General features: G+C 43.7%; 2 protein-coding genes and 1 pseudogene across 5 annotated transcripts; 2 read left to right on the top strand and 1 right to left on the bottom strand.

Moving 5' to 3' along the window:
• The first annotated feature begins 600 nt into the window (after positions 1–600).
• On the top strand, positions 601–2623 carry LOC125530253 (G-type lectin S-receptor-like serine/threonine-protein kinase SD2-5). Of its 2 annotated transcripts, none has more exons than XM_048694647.1 (2): positions 601–1149; positions 1300–2623. In XM_048694647.1, the coding sequence occupies exons 1-2, from the start codon at positions 631–633 to the stop codon at positions 2329–2331; spliced, it is 1551 nt and encodes a 516-aa protein (XP_048550604.1). In that variant the 5' UTR covers positions 601–630; the 3' UTR covers positions 2332–2623. The 2 variants fall into 2 exon arrangements, with proteins under 2 accessions (XP_048550604.1, XP_048550603.1); XM_048694646.1 differs by having other exon boundaries at positions 601–1179.
• Positions 2624–2760: 137 nt separating this feature from the next.
• On the top strand, positions 2761–7011 carry LOC125530252 (annotated as a pseudogene).
• A 262-nt stretch (positions 7012–7273) lies between these two features.
• On the bottom strand, positions 7274–16719 carry LOC125530251 (putative disease resistance protein At1g50180). 3 transcript variants are annotated; one of them, XM_048694645.1, is made up of 6 exons: positions 16372–16719; positions 14049–15731; positions 11846–12984; positions 10166–11764; positions 9235–10025; positions 7274–9140 (listed from the first exon to the last, which is right to left on the bottom strand). In XM_048694645.1, the coding sequence occupies exons 4-6, from the start codon at positions 11721–11723 to the stop codon at positions 9114–9116; spliced, it is 2376 nt and encodes a 791-aa protein (XP_048550602.1). In that variant the 5' UTR covers positions 11724–11764; positions 11846–12984; positions 14049–15731; positions 16372–16719; the 3' UTR covers positions 7274–9113. The 3 variants fall into 3 exon arrangements, with proteins under 3 accessions (XP_048550602.1, XP_048550600.1, XP_048550599.1); XM_048694643.1 differs by having other exon boundaries at positions 11846–14193; XM_048694642.1 differs by lacking the exon at positions 14049–15731.
• Between the last annotated feature and the right edge of the window lie 1966 nt (positions 16720–18685).

Genomic DNA, 18685 nt, shown 5'->3' with positions numbered 1-18685 from the left:
TTATGGCAGCAGATTTCACTTGAAACAGTTTGCAGCTTAGCTAGGCAGAAGGCCTATTAAAAAATAATTATTACTATATATTGTCGCTCATGTGGATTGTTTTCATCCTCACCATAGCAAGGTGTTCGCTGTCACCTCATTGTTGGATTCCCGAATCTTTACATGAGTGAGTGATTGCTATGATCAGAGATCCAGGAGGCCCGCTATCAAATTCAGCCGGCCATGCTCTTGTCATAGGCCGACGCTCACCCGAGAATCAGCAAGTGTAAAATAAGACATGGCTATGGTTAAAAAGAAGGCATGTATGGTTAAATCTCTCAGTGCACATTAACAGGAGGTTGCACATAGATGCAACTGCCAAGTTGACTTTGACTCTAGACCATAGGTACATGCTGCTTTATTTGACTCCAGAGGAAGATGTGTGGTTTAAATTCTTTCAGTGCTGGTCAGGGATCCAAGATAACGAGTGTTTGGCTGCCCTTCTCCGTTCGTATGCACCACAAGTTATGGTGAATGAGATATTTTGGCCGCTTGGTTGAGAAGCCAGCCAGCTTCCTCAAGCTCTTATCCATACCAAACAATATATATATGTAAGTCATCTTAACCAATGAAAATCAAATCATAACATGAATGGCAGCGGTGAGCATCTCTCCAGCTCTCCACCTCCTGCCTCTCATCCTCCTGTTTCTCCTTGCCACCAATGAGGGTGCCACATTAAACATCACCAACCAATGCTCCTACACCGTGTGGCCGGCCATTGTGCCGATGGGCGGCGGCATGCAGCTTGATCCGGGCAAGTGGTGGATATTGGACATGCCTGCTGGCACTGCTGCTGGTTGTGTGTGGGCGCGAACGGGCTGCATATTTGATGCCAAAGGAAACGGCTCGTGCCAAACGGGCGACTGTGGCGGCATGCTTGCTTGTGCGAGGAACGGTCAGCCACCCAACACGGTGGCTGAGTTTGCACTCGGCCGGTTCAACAACACGGATGTCTTCAACATCTCCCTCGTCCTCGGCTTCAACGTGCCCATGGAATTTCTACCGATGCCAGCCCAGGGAGGGCCAGACTGCAACAAGGGGATACACTGCAACTACCCCATGGATTATTCCTCGAGCACTTTGACTTGCCCGACAGGCACTAACTACCAGGTCGTTTTCTGTCCCTCAACTTCAGGGAAGGTAGAGGCACTAGTTTTAGTCTATCTAATTATTTTTGAATTTATTTTCCTCATGGCACTGTTCTGCATCATGCCCTGGTTGATATATAAATGCTTCGTATCTATACGAAGAAGACGACAGTGGCGCAGGGAGATGGCTGAGGAAGAGCTCGGGGAGCTCCAAGGAACACCAATGAGGTTCACATTTCAACAATTAAATGTAGCAACCGAGCAATTCATACACAAGCTTGGAGAAGGAGGATTTGGACCTGTTTTCAAGGGACAGTTTGGTGAGGACATAATTGCAGTGAAGTGTCTGGATCAAACTGGTCAGGGAAATACAGAATTTCTGGCAGAAATTCAAACAATTGGTAGCATACATCATATCAATCTTGTGAGACTGATTGGTTTCTGTGCAGAGAAATCATACAAACTCTTGGTGTATGAGTATATGCCCAAAGGATCCTTGGACAGGTGGATTTATTCTCGAGGTGATAATACTACTCCTCGGCTAGATTGGAGGATGCGGCACAAAATTATTATTCAGATAGCTAAGGCCCTCTCTTATCTCCATGAGGAGTGCATGGACATAATTGCTCATTTGGATGTCAAACCACAAAATATCCTATTAGATGATGATTTCAATGCTAAACTTTCTGATTTTGGATTGTGTAAGCTTATAAATAGGGATAAGAGCCAAGTGATTACTAGAATGAGAGGCACACGAGGATATTTGGCTCCTGAATGGTTGACAATGCAAATCTCAGAAAAAGCCGACGTATACAGCTTTGGCATTGTGATCATGGAAATCGTCAGTGGAAGAAAGAACCTTGACACTTCCCTGTTTGAAGAGAGCATGCATCTTATTACCCTATTGCAAGAGAAGGTGAAGTGTGATTGTTTGGTAGATTTGATTGATAAGCACAATGCTACCATGCAAGTACACAAGGAAGAAGTAATTCAGATGATGAAGCTCGCAATGTGGTGCTTGCAAATTGATTTTAAAAAAAGGCCTAAAATGTCTCAAGTCGTCGAAGTCTTGGAAGGTACCATGAATGCAGATACCAATATAGACCATAACTTCGTTGCAACAAGTCCAGCAAGCTATGGTATTGCTGGAAATGTGATGTTCTCAAGTCCACCCCTAGCCTCCGGCTTATCTGGCCCTAGGTAAAAGAGGGGGCGGGGACAAAGAGGATAGAGAATTAATATGTGCAAGGAAATTTTAAGCGCTGGAGTTAGGCAAGCGTTTTGCGTTTTGTATGGACTCCATACAGGGCAGTGAACACGGGTTACTCAGAACTGATTTTTGAAGCATACAAGGCATCTATCAGCCTATAACAGCAGTTTTCAAGGAAAAGTAGCAGGCATGCATAATTGTATATTCATATTACTAAAATATACTATTGTAGTCTTGTAAGACAGACATGTAATGCTTCATTTTCAAGTAAGAATTTGCATTAATACCTTGAGTTTCTTGGTCTTGCTCTTTTCTTGTTGTGCAACTTCTCCAAGTCCAATCGCCAATGAAAAGAGCTATATGCACCATACAAAATGTTAACAACTTTCTTCCAATGGAAAGGAAGCATTAGCTAGTCGCTTGTGTGGCTTTATTCATCCTTGACATGGTGTAGATGACTAGCCAAGTAGCCATCCTCACCATAGCAAGGTGTTCTCTGTCACCTCATTACTCAGTCCCCTAATCCTTACACGAGTGTCGCCTCATTATTCCAGGTCAGGCTCGCTATCAAATTCATCCGGTTGTGCTCTCGTCATAGGCTGACAACACTCACCCGAGAATCAGCAAGTATAAATAAAACATGGCTATGGTTTTATAAGAAGACATGAATAGTAAAATCTGACAGTGCACAGTAATAAGAGGTTGCACATAGATGCATCTGCCAAGTTCTTACAGAGTGTTTTTGCCTCTAGATCATAGCTACACGCAGTTGTCTTTGACTCCAGAGAAAGATTGTTTAAATTCTTTCAGTGCTGGCCAGGGAACCAAGATAACAAGTCTTTGGCTTCCCTTCTCGGTTGGCATGCATCACAAGTTATGGTAGCCTCTTGGTTGAGAGGCCAGGCTGCTTCCTCCAAGCCCTTATCCATACCAAATAAATTATATATCATTTTAACCAATGAAAATCATAATACGAATGGCAGTGGTGAGTATCTCTTCAGCTCTCCACATACTGCCTCTCCTCCTCCTGTTTCTCCTTGCCACCAATGAGGGCACCACATTAAACATCACCAACCAATGCTCCTACACCGTGTGGCTGGCCGCTGTGCCGGTGGGCGGCGGCATGCAGCTTGATCCGGGCAAGTGGTGGACTGTGGAGTGGGGGCAAATTTCAGCATCTTATAACATCCAGATTATTAATATTGACAGATCTGAATTGCTAATGTGATTATGTGAACTGTTGCTTCTTGAAATCGAGCTGCATCAAGAGGGCTAAGAACCCATCATCACATTAACAAAGAGGGATTTGTCCTAATGGACTTTCATATGTGGTGCCGGTGAGTTGTGTCTTGCAATCAAAATATAGTGTGTGGTTTCCCCCTACACCGATGATTTGAGCCCCATATATCAGTATATTTCACCCTTGCATATACTCCCTCTGTTCCTAAATATTTGTCTTTCTAGAGATTTCAACAAGTGACTACATACGGAGCAAAATGAGTGAATCTACACTTCAAAATATGTCTATATACATCCGTATGTGGTAGTCTATTTGAACTCTAAAAATACAAATATTTAGGAACGGAGGGAGTATCAGTAATATTGCAAACCTTCTCTGATATACAACATACGTATGCTTGCAGAATATCACCCATCCATGGAAAAATTAGTGAATATGTTACCAGAAAGCTTCCAGATTCGATGAAATGCCGCCCAACCCACCTATTTCATCCCGTGTCCGCCCTGTGACACAATTGTAGAGGAACATGTTAGTGATTCTGAAAATTGTTCGGTGTGCCACAATAATGACTATTGTCTATGAGATTTGGTTTTAACTCAATAAGCATTCCCACAGTAAACTGTATGGCGTAAAAAAATTGAAGTGTGAAGTAGTAGTTGGTACATGAGAAGTTAATGCTTACTTTCAAGTGTACATGATCCGTGTGTTTTAGACACTCCTTCTCATTGAAAGATCAATGATGTTTGTCAGGCTATGGCATTATGGCAGCAGATTTCACTTGACAACAGTTTGCAACTTAGCAATAGGCAGAAGGCCTATTAATAAATTGTGATTACCATATATGCCGCGTTGTGGATTGTTTTCATCCGTGACGTGGTTTAGTCGACTAGCCATTCTCACCATAGCAAGGTGTTCGCTGTCACCTCATTGCGGGGTTCCCGAATCCTTACATGAGTGAGAGATTGCTAGGATCAGAGATCCAGGTTAGACTCGCTATCAAATTGAACCGGCCATGCTCTTGTCATAGGCCGACACTAACCCGAGAATCAAGTGTAAAATAAGACATGGCTATGGTTAAATCTCTCAGTGCACAGTAACAAGAGGTTGCAGATAGATGCAGCTGCCAAGTTGACTTTTACTCTAGACCATAGGTACACGCTGCTTTCTTTGACTCCAGAGGAAGATGTGTGGTTTATATTCTTTCAGTGCTGGTCAGGGATTCAAGATAACTAGTGTTTGGCTACCCTTCCCATTCGTATGCATCACAATTTATGGTGGTTGAGATATTTTGGCCGCTTGGTTGAGAAGCCAGCCAGCTTCATCCAAGCTCTTATCCATAACAATTATTATATATGAATCATCTTAACCAATGAAAATCAAACTGTAACACAAATGGCAGCGGTGAGTATCTCTCCAGCTTTCCACCTCCTGCCTCTCCTCCTCCTGTTTCTCCTTGTCACCAATGAGGGCGCCACATTGAACATCACCAACCAATGCTCCTACACCGTGTGGCCCGCCGCTGTGCCGGTGGGCGGCGGCATGCAGCTTGATCCGGGCAAGTGGTGGACACTGGACGTGCCTGCTGGCACCGCTGGTGGTCGTGTGTGGGCGCACAGGCTGCATATTTGATGCCAACGGAAACGGCTCGTGCCAAACAGGCGACTGCGGCGGCGAGCTTGTCTGTGCGAGGAATGGTCAGCCACCCAACACGGTGGCTGAGTTTGCACTCGGCCAGTTCAACAACACCGATGTCTTCAACATCTCCCTCGTCCTCGGCTTCAACGTCCCCATGGAATTTCTGCCGGTGCCAACCCATGGTGGGCCAGATTGCAGCAAGGGGCCGCGCTGCGTAGCTGACATCACATCACAGTGTCCAAGCAATCTCAAGGTGCCGGGGGGTTGCAACAACGCGTGCACCAGGAACAGATCAAACAGTTGCAAACCCACCACATATTTGAGGTTCTTTAAGCAGCTATGTCCTGATGCATACAGCTACCCCAAGGACTATTCCTCAAGCACTTTCACTTGCCCTACAGGCACCAATTACCAGGTCGTCTTCTGTCCCCCGATCAATCCATCGTCTTTGCTTCCAAGCCCTTCTGCATCTATTCCTACTAGGAAGACAAGCATAGGATCCCCATCTGACATTGGAATCTCATTCCGAGCTGGTCTATCTGTTATGAGTAAATTTCTTCTTGCACGGACAATACTTGGTTGCATATTCTATTTAATCTATGCATACATCCATTTTGTTCTACGTAAACGACGACACCAGGTGCCGGAGGGAAGAGAAGAAGAGTTTGGGAATCTAAAAGGGACGCCAATGAGGTTGACATTTCAACAATTAGATATTGCAACCGAGCAATTCAGGGAAAAGCTCGGCGAGGGAGGATTTGGGTCTGTTTTTGAAGGACAGCTTGGTGATGAAAGAATTGCAGTAAAATGTTTGGATCATGCTGGTCATGGAGAAAAGGAATTTTTGGCAGAGGTTCATACAATTGGCAGCATCCATCATATAAATTTGGTGAGATTGATTGGTTTCTGTGCCGAGAAGTCAAGGAGGCTCTTGGTTTATGAGTATATGGCCAAAGGATCCTTGGACAGGTGGATCTATTGTTGGCATGACAGCAATGCTCCTCCTCTAGATTGGAGGACGCGTTGTAAGATTATTGCTAACGTCGCTAAAGGCCTGTCTTATCTTCACGAGGAGTGCACCAAAAGAATTGTTCATTTGGATATCAAACCGCAGAATATCCTCTTGGATGAAAACTTCAATGCCAAAATTTCTGATTTTGGACTATGCAAGCTCATTGACAGGGATACGAGTGAAGTGGTTACTAGAATGAGAGGCACACCAGGCTATTTGGCTCCTGAATGGTTGACATCGCAGATCACGGAAAAGGCCGATGTCTACAGCTTTGGCGTTGTGGTCATGGAAATAATCAGTGGAAGAAAGAACCTCGACACCTCTCAACCTGAAGAGAGCATCCATCTTATCACCCTATTGGAAGAAAAGGTGAAGAGTGATCAATTAGCAGATCTAGTCGACAAGCAGAGTGATGACATGCAAGTGAACAAGCAAGAGGTGATTCGGATGATGAGGATGGCAATGTGGTGTTTGCAGATTGATTGCAAAAAGAGGCCGAAAATGTCAGAGGTTGTCAAAGTCTTGGAAGGCACCATAAACACGGAAAACAACATAGATTATAAGTTTGTTGCAACAACTACAGTGAACTTTGGCGTGGCAGGAGATGCATGCTCCTCAGCTCCACCTTTGGCTTCAGATGTATCAGGCCCCAGATGAAACGGGACTATCCTGAGAAGATAGGCAACCAGATTATGTATAGGAGATCTGTGAGTCCACAAAAAAAAACATGTTTTGTTGTATTTTTATCAAATTACAGCAATCCGAAGCCCCTTACTATAGTTATTTTCATTCTTGTTATCCATCTGCGTCTCCTCTGCAGTAGAATAATACAATATGTAAGAGGAAGGAACTACCCGAAGGTTATTTTTCTTATTCAAAAAATTCTACTCCCAGAAGAGCTTTGAATTGGATTAGTCTCGTACCTACAAATCCTTCTCTTGGGGAGAAGACAGACCCCGGAGCCCCGGTTTGGTGAATGGTAACATTGTAGTTCCGTTTAAGCTGAGCACCTTCATCTCACCCTAGCTTATCAGACTTGCAGAACATCTTAGGTTTGCAAACAATCTTTTTACAGAGCAGATAAAAGGAACATGGTTCTGTTCCTCTGCTCAGCCCCTCGCACTGCAAAGCAAATCACTTTCAAGTCAAAACAGCTACTGTGAAACAGAGGAAGTGGATGGCTTTTTCTTTTAAGGTTTTCCTATTTAACAAGAACTTGTTCCAACATGTTGTTACTGTCGTTTCAGATATCTGTTTATAAATGGCATTGACACTCTGTTTCTTGTTGTTTCTACACAAGACAAGCGTGTACGTAGAACCACAAGTCCACACAAGATTATCTGATTAAAGATGTCATGTGGTAAATCAGAAGATGAAAAAGCATAAATCGTACTAATAGATCGTAGCAGCTCCACTCTACAGGACTGGGTTATGTTGTTCTGTTTTTCTTTCGGTCAGATCTGTAAATAGGTCTGTTGTTTGTATGCAAGAACAAGCTTGTAGGCAGCACCACATGTCCACACAAGCTTATCTGATTCAAGATGTCATGTGGGTAAATCAATCAAGAGATGAAAAGGCATAAATCGTGGGTCGTACCAGTTCCACTCTACTGGACTAGATTACAAATATAGATGGTAAAATCTTGTGTTTGGGCTCTAGGATTATGCTGCATAAGTTAAGAGGGGAATCTCATGAGAGTTCAGAGAGCGAAAACTCATACCTGTTTCCCCATGCCGCCGTACGTCCCAATGGGACTTGACAATCGCGGCACAGCACAGGTCGCACTTTCCCGAGTTCCCGCTGGCGCCTATCTCTGTCGGCCTCGCGGCGCCAGCATGCTCGCCGGCCACCATTGGTCTCCTCTGTACGTTCTTGATTCTGGAGGTGGTCCCCCGGCCATTCGAGGACAAAAAATCTAAAGGGATGTACATGAGCACAAGAGGAAAATAACACATAAAACCTAACAGACATTCGAGGACAAAAAATCTAAAGGAATGCAAGTGCTAAAAGGATAGCTGGAATCTTCAATTCAGGAAGACAGATCACATGTTTCTAAGAGTGCCTTCACAAAATATGTGGAAAGTAAATATCAAAATTCAGGTTCAGTTAACCAAAGCCAACAGTAGCTAGTCCATATAGGTTCAATATCCTGGTGAGATCAGAAATTAGCAAATAGTGGATCCATTTACCACAAAATGATTAAAAAAACTAGAAAAAACAATTTACCTTTCTGGGATCAAGAATTTGCTCAAATCCGCAGAATACTGAATCTTAGAATCATACTTTTCATGCGGATCATTGATTTGCAAAGTGTTGGTTCCACTATTTCAGACAGAAAATAAATATTAGAGACGGGGCGCTTTTCCAGCACACAATACTTACTTTTTCTTTGCTAAAGGAGATCAGGGCGAGCAAGTGAAGAAGAAGCGGTGTCGCTAGGGCTCTTGCCATCTCCATCGACCCCCCATTCGATACAGTAGTTATGATACAATATAATTAATGACATAGGACAAACTTTGACGCTAAAGTGAGTGCTCGTTAATTGTTCTCAGAGACAAACAACATGAGCTAAAAATATCACAATATATATGGCTTGTTTGTGATAAACTTAATCCAAGAAAAATACAAATCATTTGATACAATACTTAACAGTCACACACACATTTATTGAGACAAATAGACAGAACGGCATGCATTGAAGAGCCCACATGACAGACATGAATCAACCATATACGCTAGATATTTGTCCATCCAATGGGAGAGCATAACCGGACCATAATGCCTTCATAACTAGGAAATAATAAGAATACTTGATCATCCCTGCTGTTCGAAGAGTACGACTTCCTTTGACATGCATTGTACATTTGGACCATACTTCAAACATAATCCTTAGAACGGAGTACGACTTTCTTTGACCTGCAAAAGGCAGTGTGTTATCATCCCTGGTGGTAAAATTGAATCAAAGAGAAATAATGGAAGGATGACATGAGGGAGGAGGAGGCATTATTACCTCGCATCCTTTCTGCTTCAGCCCTTTCACTGTCTTGTCACTCAAATAGTATTTTCTCAAATCACGAAGTGATACGGACCTAAGGGATGGAAGGTGCAACAATCCCTTGGGGATTCCGTCCATCTGCGGGCATCTTTTAAATGATAGGTGGAATAGCTTCGGCATTGCCCCAACCTCCATCCTCCAATTAATGGAACACATTTCAAGTGTTAACTCTTGCAGACGAGGAAACCCTTGGGCCTTGAAGCTCATGGTTTCAGCTTTAAAACCATTCAACCCCAGCATCACAAGACAAGGAAGCATCTCCAGGATCGGCATCGGATCTTTTTCAATTTCATAAATAGAAGCGAACATATGAAGCTCCCGTAGGCTTTTTTGAAATTGCACACTCCTTGGCAGAGAAATTCTAGGAATATCTATATACCTTAGAGTAGGTATATCCCAGAGGGAGTTTGATACTTCTGATTCATGCCGAAAGACCCCTGCCAGATCTATAGTCTGCAAGTAAAGGAGTTTCCTGACTGAAGAAGGAATCACCACATTTCTACATCTTCTCAATCCGAGGTGTCGCAAGTGAACGCACCCGCCAATTACTTCTGAGGAATTCTCCAGTCTCGCATTCTCAACATGAAGAACTCTTAGGAATCTTAGCTTGGGAAAAGATATTGATAAAAGTCCAAAGCCAAACAAAGCTCGGAGATTAGGTGATGCTTGTAGAATCTGCTCACTCGAATTTTGAAAAGAAGAACGATAGGATATCAGGTTATAAGATGAAGGTGCACCATCTTGTCCTGCATTTCGTTAGAGTCCATCAATATGTCAGCAACAAGTTATTACACAAGCAAACACAAAATACCGGACCTATATAAAGGAATCGATATATTTAAGAAAATGTATACAAATTGCATAGATGAAAGGAATCTAGCCTCACCTCTAGTAGTCTCATCGATGACATCAAGAAAACCATCTTGTGTTGCTTCTTCTATGCACCAGTCACGTAAGATGTCATGAATCTTTATCTTCTCAATCCATCCATAAATATCATTTGTTTCAACAACTTGTACCAAGCTTCTTTGGGTCAACTCAGTTACATACTTACGTGCTGTTTCTTCTAGTATATGCTTTGGTGTATGTGGAATCAAGCTTTCTGCTATCCATAAATTTATAAGGTCCGACACGGATATTATGAAATCCTCAGGAAAAGCAGCAAGATAGAGAAAACAGGATCTCAAATAATGATTCGGTAGGTCCTTGTAACTGCGAGCTATTATGCCCCACATCATCTGTGTGTCTTTGGTTGATGGCCAGCCCAACAGTACATCGGACCATGCTTGTGTGTTGAGATTCTTTGATAGATAACCCCCTAACACTGCAAGTGCAAGCGGTAATCCATCACATTTCTTTGTAAGCTTTCTCCCTAAGTTTTCAAACTTATCCAGATCATGTATGTTTGACCTTTTGTATGATGGTAAGGCTTTGCTACTAAGAAGTTCCCAGCTTTTCTCTTCATCTAAACATCTCAAAGAATGAACATGGGTTGGCATTTCAACGTGATTCGCAACATCTTCTTTTCTTGTAGTTAATAGTACTCTACTAAAGTTAGCCGCATCTGGAAAGGCCTTAATTGTTCTATTTATTTGCTCCCATGTATCTGTTTCCCACACATCATCGAGAACTACCAAGTATCTTTTCTTGATGAGGATATCATGGATCTTCTTTCCCACCTCATACTCATTCATTTCATCATTTATAGACAGACCAACATCACTCGGTATTTGCTTCACAATTTCCTTTAGTAAATCAATGACCTTGAATTTTTCAGAAACAGTCACCCAAACAAGCACCTCGAAGTGTTGTTTGACTCCGGATGCAGTGTACACTTTTCTAGCAACTGTCGTTTTTCCTGCACCACCCATAGCAACTATGGAGATAGCACTAAGCATATTCCCCCCCTGAACTAACTTATTGACTATTTCTCTGTACTCGTTCTCGAAACCAACCATGACAAAATCATCCTTAAAGTTTTGGTGTGCAAGGTCATAATCTTCTAGACACTCGTCCACATCTTGAATATCCAAGTCAATATTCAAGCGTTCTACACTCTGAAATATCTCATTGAGCTTCCTTCTTACACGCTGAATTTTAACACCAACTTTACGAAGGGTAGTCAAATCACCCGGTAAGCGAGCATACCTTGAGACTGCAGCCTTGAAGCCCTTCTTTATCATGTTTCTCTTCTTCATGTACTCTGCAGCTGCGATGGCATTCTCAGCCTCATATGCGGCATCCCTAATCTGGCTCACAAGAACAGCAACTCTTGCATTTCCAGATCTCCGTTTGCTCTCGGCATCTTTGAGGTAGGCCTGCATTCGCATTAGCTCATCTTTCAGGACTGCCACTTCAAAGGTGACCGCGCATACAAAACTTGTCCCCTGAACAGCAAGATTGCCCACGTTTGCAAGAACGGTGCTAACAGCGAACTCGGCCATTGGTTCTTGCCAAGAATTAGTGTCCTGGACTAGCGATCGACCTGATGAGAGCAGGAAAAATAATAAGTAAGCACATGCAGAGAGAGAGAGAGAGAGAGAGAGAGAGAGAGAGAGAGACTTGCCAAGGGGATAGCAGCGTGCTGCCTTCTCCTCTTCAGTGCGCCCCTCCGCTCATTGCCGGCGAGGAGCGACCGAGGAGCCTTTGGTGTGAAGGCGATCGCCGGTGATGTACATGGTTTAGGGGCACAACCACGACCAGAACGTGTTGCGAGTCAAGGTTTCCAAAAAGGAGCCTTTGGAGCCTGTCTATATTAGTGCATACACTATGTGCAAAGTCTAAACTGCACGTCATCCCCCGCCCCCCTCCCACACACTGACACACAGACACAAAAAAAGTCTAAACTGCACGTCCTTTGAGCAGTTGATTAGCTGTGGGTAGTGGGCTAGTGGCCCGTACATTAAGGCACAAGTTAATAAACTAACCGTGACTTGTGAATGGCTCGAGGTCTTTGCCTAGCTAAAATATCATGGTGGCCAATGGGAGAAAGCTAACACAAGCATATGATTTGATGCTTTTATGGACCCACCTTAATTAATTACGGTGCAAACGAAGGGTTGACCGAATATCATCTCACTGTTACGAATTAGAGGCTCCTATTGAGCTTCCACATTGATCGTAGGAATTGTTATAAATCCAGCCATATGTTGGATGTTAAATCCATGGATGAGATTTAACTTTGCAATAGCCATTATTATTCCGTTACAGTCTTGCTCCATTAATTGATGCTCTGCTGGTTAAATCATTATTATTTGGTAAAATCCATGGGTGGATCTTACTATCTGGTTAAAAAAAATCTAGCCACATTTTGCTCTCTTGATGCTACAGTCTTCCCCTCACTTGCAGGAACAAACACTTCATGTGGCCAAGCAGTTAAATGGTTATACTTTGGTTTCACCTGTTCATATGCCTTTGCAAAAATCAGCGCAGCATCTCCATCATCTGCATTATCTATAGAGATTCATGGTAATCCCAGGTTCTAGTTAAAATGACAGCGATTACGAATCTTGAACTAGTATCTGTCGACAGTGTGGCTTGTATTCATCCTTGACATGGCATAGCTGACTAGCTAGGTGTTCAATATCACCTGATTGCTGAATTCCTGAATCCTTACATGAGTGAGTGATTGCTAGGATCAGAGATGCAGGTGAGGCTTGCTATCCAATTCAGACATCCATGCTCTTGTCATAGACTAAGGCTCACCTGAGAATCAGCAAGTGTAAAATAAGACATTGATACGGTTTTGAAAAAAGAAAGACATGCATGGTTAAATCTACCAGTGCATAACTAATTTTAGGGATGTACACTGGGTCCCGTTTAATCCCGTTTAAGCCCACTTATGGTCTAACAGTTCAATGAAGTTTTTTTTCTGGGGAAAATGAACTATCAACCTAGCTAAAGCTAACTAAACGGGACTTGCCGGCGCAGTTTATTGCATCATTTAAATCCCTAACAATAAGAGGTCACACATAGATGCACGCTTCTGTCCTCGACTCCAGAAGTCCAGATCATAGGTGCACGCTGCTGTCTTTGACTCCAGAGAAAGATGTGTGCTTGAAATTCTGTCAGTGCACGTCAGGGAACCAAGATAATGAGTCTTTATCCCACTCATAGCGTAGCAGACTTGCAGAATACCCTAGGTGTGCAAACCTTCTCTATGTACAACAGATAAACCAACGTGGTCATGTTCCTCTGCTCAGCTGCCCATTGTACTGCAAATCACTTCCAAGCTCCTATGTTTGATATTCAAAGCATGTGAAACAGCAACTATTATGAATTTGGTGAGATTGATTGGTTTCTGTGCCGAGAAGTCAAGGAGGCTTTTGGGTATATGGCCAAAGGATCCTTGCACAGGTAGATCTATTGTCAGCCTGACAGCAATGCTCCTCCTCTGGATTGGAGGACGCACTGTAAGATTATTTCTAACATCCCTAAAGGCCTCTCTTATCTTCACAAGGAGTGCACCAAAAGAAATGTACATTTGGATATCAAACCACAGAATATCCTCTTGGATTGAAAACTTCAATGCTACTCCCTCCGTTTCTAAATATAAGTCCTTTTAGAGATTTCAATACAAACTACATACGGATGTATATAGACATATTTTAGAGTGTAGATTCACCTATTTTGCTCCGTATGTAGTCCCTTATTGGAATCTCTAAAAAGACTTATATTTAGGAACAAAGGGAGTAAAATGTCTGATTTTGGACTATGCAGGCTCATTGATAGGGATATAAGTGAAGTGCTTACTAGAATGAGAGGCACACCTGGCTATTTGGCTCCTGAATGATTGGCATCAAAGATCACGGAAAAGGCCGATGTCTACAGCTTTGGTGTTGTGGTCATGGAAATAATCAGTGGGAGAAAGAACATCGACAGTTCCCAGCCAGAAGAGAGCATCCATCTTATCACCTTATTGGAAGAAAAGGTGAAGAATGGTCAGTTAGCAGATCTAGTTGACAAGCAGAGTGAAGACATGCAAGTAGAGAAGCAAGAAGTGATTCAAGACATGCAAGTAGAGAAGCAAGAAGTGATTCGGATGATGAGGATGGCAATTCTGCAGATTGATTGCAAAAGAAGGCCGAAGGGGCGTTGGGTGCGGGCTCTGGGTCGGGGGAAACCCTTGACCAGCGAGGCCAGTCACGATGTTGGCGACGCCCATGGCACCGTTCTCCTTCTGTGTGGGCAACATCGAGACCTACACCTGGCCCTCCGCCTCTCGGTCCCAGGCGAAAGCCTAAAATCTCCGGATTGGGCGGTGGCGGCGCATCGGCGTCGCTTTCTTCTTGAAGGCGCTGCCTTGGGAGATCTTCGTGGTCAGGGGCTCGGTGCGGTGGTGGTCTGCCGGTCTTCAGTACTATCCATGCTCGGCAGCTGCGGTGTGCGTTTGGGTCTTGGCCGGAGACGGTGGCGATGTATGGGTGTCCTTTAGAGGTGAGGTCGACACGGCTGTTGTCCTATCCTCGGCAACTGGTTGGCCTGCCCATGCGTGCTCAGGGGTGAGCTGCTCTGCCTGCCGACGGGACAACGTCCTTCGATCCAGGACGAGAGGGCAGGGGTGCCCTCTTCGGAGGCAGTGACGGGACAACAAGTTTGGCCTTGGGAGGGACAGCGTGTGGCTTTCCTCTGGCAGTGAATAGCTCCTTTGTCGCAGTCGTTGGTGACATGATCTGAGGCCGTCGTGGGCTTCGATGTCCTACTGGTCCTTCGGAGCTCGTTAGCCGTTCCATAGAGTTGTGTATCCTGTCGTTTTATTTTCCGTTTTTTGTTGTATGGCCGGTTGTAATGTGTGGTTTGCTTTATATATAACGCAGGGCGAAAGCCTTTTTTGGTAAATGTCAGAGGTTGTCAAAGTTTTGAAAGGCACCATAAACACAGCAAGCAACATAGATTATAAGTTTGTTGCAACAACTCCAGTGAACTTTGGCGTGGCAGGAGATGCATGCTCCTCAGCTCCACCTTTGGCTTCAGATGTATCAGGCCCCAGATGAAACGAGACTGTCCCGAGAAGATAGGCAACCAGATTATGCATAGGAGATCTGTGCGTCCACACAAAAAAGAACATGGTTTGTTGTATTTTACCAAATTACAGCAATCCGAAGCCCCTTACTATAGTTATTTTCATTCTTGTTATCCATCTGCGTCTCCTCCGCATACAGTATGTAAGAGGAAGGAACTACCTGTAGGTTATTTTTCTTATGCAAAAAATTCTACTCCCAGAAGAGCTTTGAATTGGATTAGTCTCATACTTACAAATCCTTCTCTTGGGGAGGAGAAGACCCCAGAGCCCAGGTTTGGTGAGTAGTAACATTGTAGCTCTGTTTAAGCTGAGCATCTTCATCTCACCCTAGCTTATCAGACTTGCAGAACATCTCAGGTTTGCAAACAATCTTTTAACAGAGCAGATAAAAGGAACACGGTTCTGTTCCTCTGCTCAGCTTCCCCTTGCACTGCGAAGCAAATCACTTTCAAGTCAAAGCAGCTACTGTGAAACAGAGGAAGTGGATGCCTTCTTCTTTTACGGTTTTCCTATTTAACAAGAACTTGTTCCAGCATGTTATTGTTGTGGTTTCAAATCTCTGCATTATACATGGCATTGACACTTTGTTTCTTTCTTGCACTCAGAGCTGTGAGCTGCTCTGTTGTTTCTACACAAAACAACAAGCTTAAAGCAGCACATGTCTAGAAAAGATTATCTGATTCAAGATGTCATGTTGGTAAATCAGAAGATGAGAAAGCATAAGTCGTGCTACTAATAGCTCGTAGCAGCTCCACTCTAGTGGAGTGGGTTATGTTGTTCTGTTTTTCTTCTGGTCAGAGCTGTAAATGGTTCTGTTGTTTCTGTGCAAGAACAAGCTTGCAGGCAGCACCACATGTCCACACAAGTTTATCTGATTCAAGATGTCATGTTGGTAAATTAATCAAGAGATGAAAAGCATAAATCGTGGGCCATATCAGTTCCACTCTACTGGACTTATAGATTATACATGTAGATGATAAAATCTTGTGTTGGGGCTCTAGGACTATGCTGCATAACTTAAGATAAGAGGGGAATCAGAGATTCAGAGTTCAGAGAGCGGAAAACCATACCTCTCTCCCCGTGCCGCCGCCCGTCCGAATGGGACTTGCCATTCGCCGTACAGCACAGGTCGCGCTTTGCCGGGTTCCCTCCGGCGCCTATCCTCGTCCGCCCCGCGGCGCCAGCATGCTGGCCGGCCACCATCGGCCTCCTCTGTACGTTCTTGATTCTGGAGCTGGTCCCCCGCCCACTCCGTCGGGCAAGAGGTTGAGGAGGAACGCGAATTGGGGGATCATGGGGAAATACTACGGCGGTGGAGGAGGAGGAGGTGGAGGGGATCCCCGGCGGGTGGTTCTCCGGGTCGGCGAAGAGGAGGAGGAGACCGCCGGCAGCAGTGTTTTTTCTTTCTCCAATATAGAGAGGCTCGTTGTTTTGGGCTCAGCCTCGTGCGCGGCCCACTATTTACAGAGAAACACGGGCCTATTCCAACGCGAACGAAACTTCTGCTGCCTGGTTTTTGTTGGGAGGAAAAGAGTTTTAAAATGACCCCCGATGTGTACATTTAATTCTCTTAGTCCATTCCATTCCATAGAAAAAAACAAATTATAGCTGTGAAATACTCCAAAACGGCAAGGTATGAAAAACTCAGGTAAAATATTCTTTTAACACAGTACAGACGCAAGCGCTCGTATATACGCGCATACACTCATCCATATGAACGCACACACGCACACTCTACCTCTATGCGCACATTCGAGCGACTGAGCCGACATATCATCTTGAGATTTACAAAGTTACTGTAGACACCTCGTCATCGACGGGAACGTCTCCTCCCACTGAAAGCGCATCGCCGAAAATCCTAAAATAAATCCAGGAATAATGCGAGCACCAAAACTTGAACCCTAGTGTGCTATGGATACCACTGCCCCTCTAACCATGCAACCACATGTTGGTTCGCAAACTCGGGTAAAACATATCGAGCACATTTGGTCTAAGAGGTGTCTCTTTTACGCACCTTGTATTCAAACTTGTAGTGTAAAACAGTATGAATACCTAATGCCGCATTCAAAAGATAAATTGGGATTTATGAGGTAAGCCCAAAACCCGCAAAAAAAAGGAAAACACACTAGGTAAAGAAAAAAACGGAAAATAAGAACTCAGGGTGGTTTAAATATGGAAAGGTCTAAAACATAGTAGAAGTGTCTTCTTCATGTGGTTTGCGTATAATGTCCGTTGCACTCCCAACCATAGAACCAAACCAACCATGTCCTGATGCTTAAAGGTGTTAATTTATGCGGACCACCTTGTCTTCTACTCCTACTCTTTAATCACAAATAAAACAACATGGATGGTTAGAAAAAATAGACCAACAACACAAGGGATTGTATATACGTATGTGTATGGTTACACTTAGACGCGTATACACTTGTTACACTTACGCACGCATGCACTCTCTTGTGATTACCCTAAGTACGATGTGAATCGTGACAGATGGACCCAACGGGAGGGTGATATTGAGTTGTTGATTGTTTTTGAGATGGCTAAGAGCAAGTACAATAGTGGGCTATAAGTCCGCTTACATGGCACCTTTGCCTATGTGGAGGAGAGAGACAAGGAAAAAATGATGGAGCGGGCTAACATGCAAGAGCAAGCCTCTACGCGTGCTCCTAGATAAAAACATTTAATTAGAGAAAAGAGATAGAAAGAAAGTTAAAAAAAGTTCTAACCTTATACTCCCTCCGTCTAGGTGTATAAGTCACCTTAAGAAAACCAAATAATCCCAAAACACTTAGGCGTGGTGCATTAACTCTCACCTCGTTTCTTGTTTCTTGACATATCAACTAATAAGAGATGTGGGCTGTGCATGTTTTCAATGACTCGACACTACCAAACACGACATGCAGTGGTTAGTTCAGTGCATGCAATGCTATTAATTAGCAAATAAACATTAACTTCTCTCATTTTCCCATCTTTCTTGGTCACGGTGCACAACGTAAGATGACTTATTCACATTGTCGTCCTGCAGCAACATCTTGGTGAAGTACGGGAGTCCCCAAAACAGTCATGTGTCATCTGCAAAAAGAAAATTATTAGCCTCATGAGATCCTTACAAGACTTTATTATAATTTGGTGGTATGAGTGCTTGGGTTTATTCTTTTTTACATTCATTTTATGGCACATGCAACGTGCTTATAAGTCTGAATACAAACCACCTAATTCTGAAATAATTAATAAAACTGAAGGTCTAAAGTATCATAGTTAATAATAATGATGAAGATATGAAGGGGGCACAAGACAATTTATTCCAATTTAGCACCCACCATCCCATTTTTCTCAAAACTAGTTTGGGGGGGGGGGGGGGGGGGGGGGGCCCCCCCCCCTCTC

The sequence above is a fragment of the Triticum urartu genome, unplaced genomic scaffold, assembly GCF_003073215.2.
Source record: "Triticum urartu cultivar G1812 unplaced genomic scaffold, Tu2.1 TuUngrouped_contig_6179, whole genome shotgun sequence".
Lineage (NCBI taxonomy): Eukaryota > Viridiplantae > Streptophyta > Magnoliopsida > Poales > Poaceae > Triticum > Triticum urartu.
Note: the sequence above shows the minus strand (reverse complement) of the source record. Positions and strands in the feature narration are given on the sequence as shown.

Bases quoted from the DNA above. Each gene is read 5' to 3' on its own strand.
- LOC125530253 (XM_048694646.1), top strand. From the start codon at position 631: ATGGCAGCGGTGAGCATCTCTCCAGCTCTCCACCTCCTGCCTCTCATC. The intron at 1,180-1,299 runs GTAGAGGCACTA...AGAAGACGACAG, and splicing joins GTCCCTCAACTTCAGGGAAG to TGGCGCAGGGAGATGGCTGA.
- LOC125530251 (XM_048694645.1), bottom strand. From the start codon at position 11,723: ATGGCCGAGTTCGCTGTTAGCACCGTTCTTGCAAACGTGGGCAATCTT. The intron at 10,026-10,165 runs GTGAGGCTAGAT...AACGAAATGCAG, and splicing joins CATCGATGAGACTACTAGAG to GACAAGATGGTGCACCTTCA. The intron at 9,141-9,234 runs GTAATAATGCCT...TGCCTTTTGCAG, and splicing joins TGAAGCAGAAAGGATGCGAG to GTCAAAGAAAGTCGTACTCC.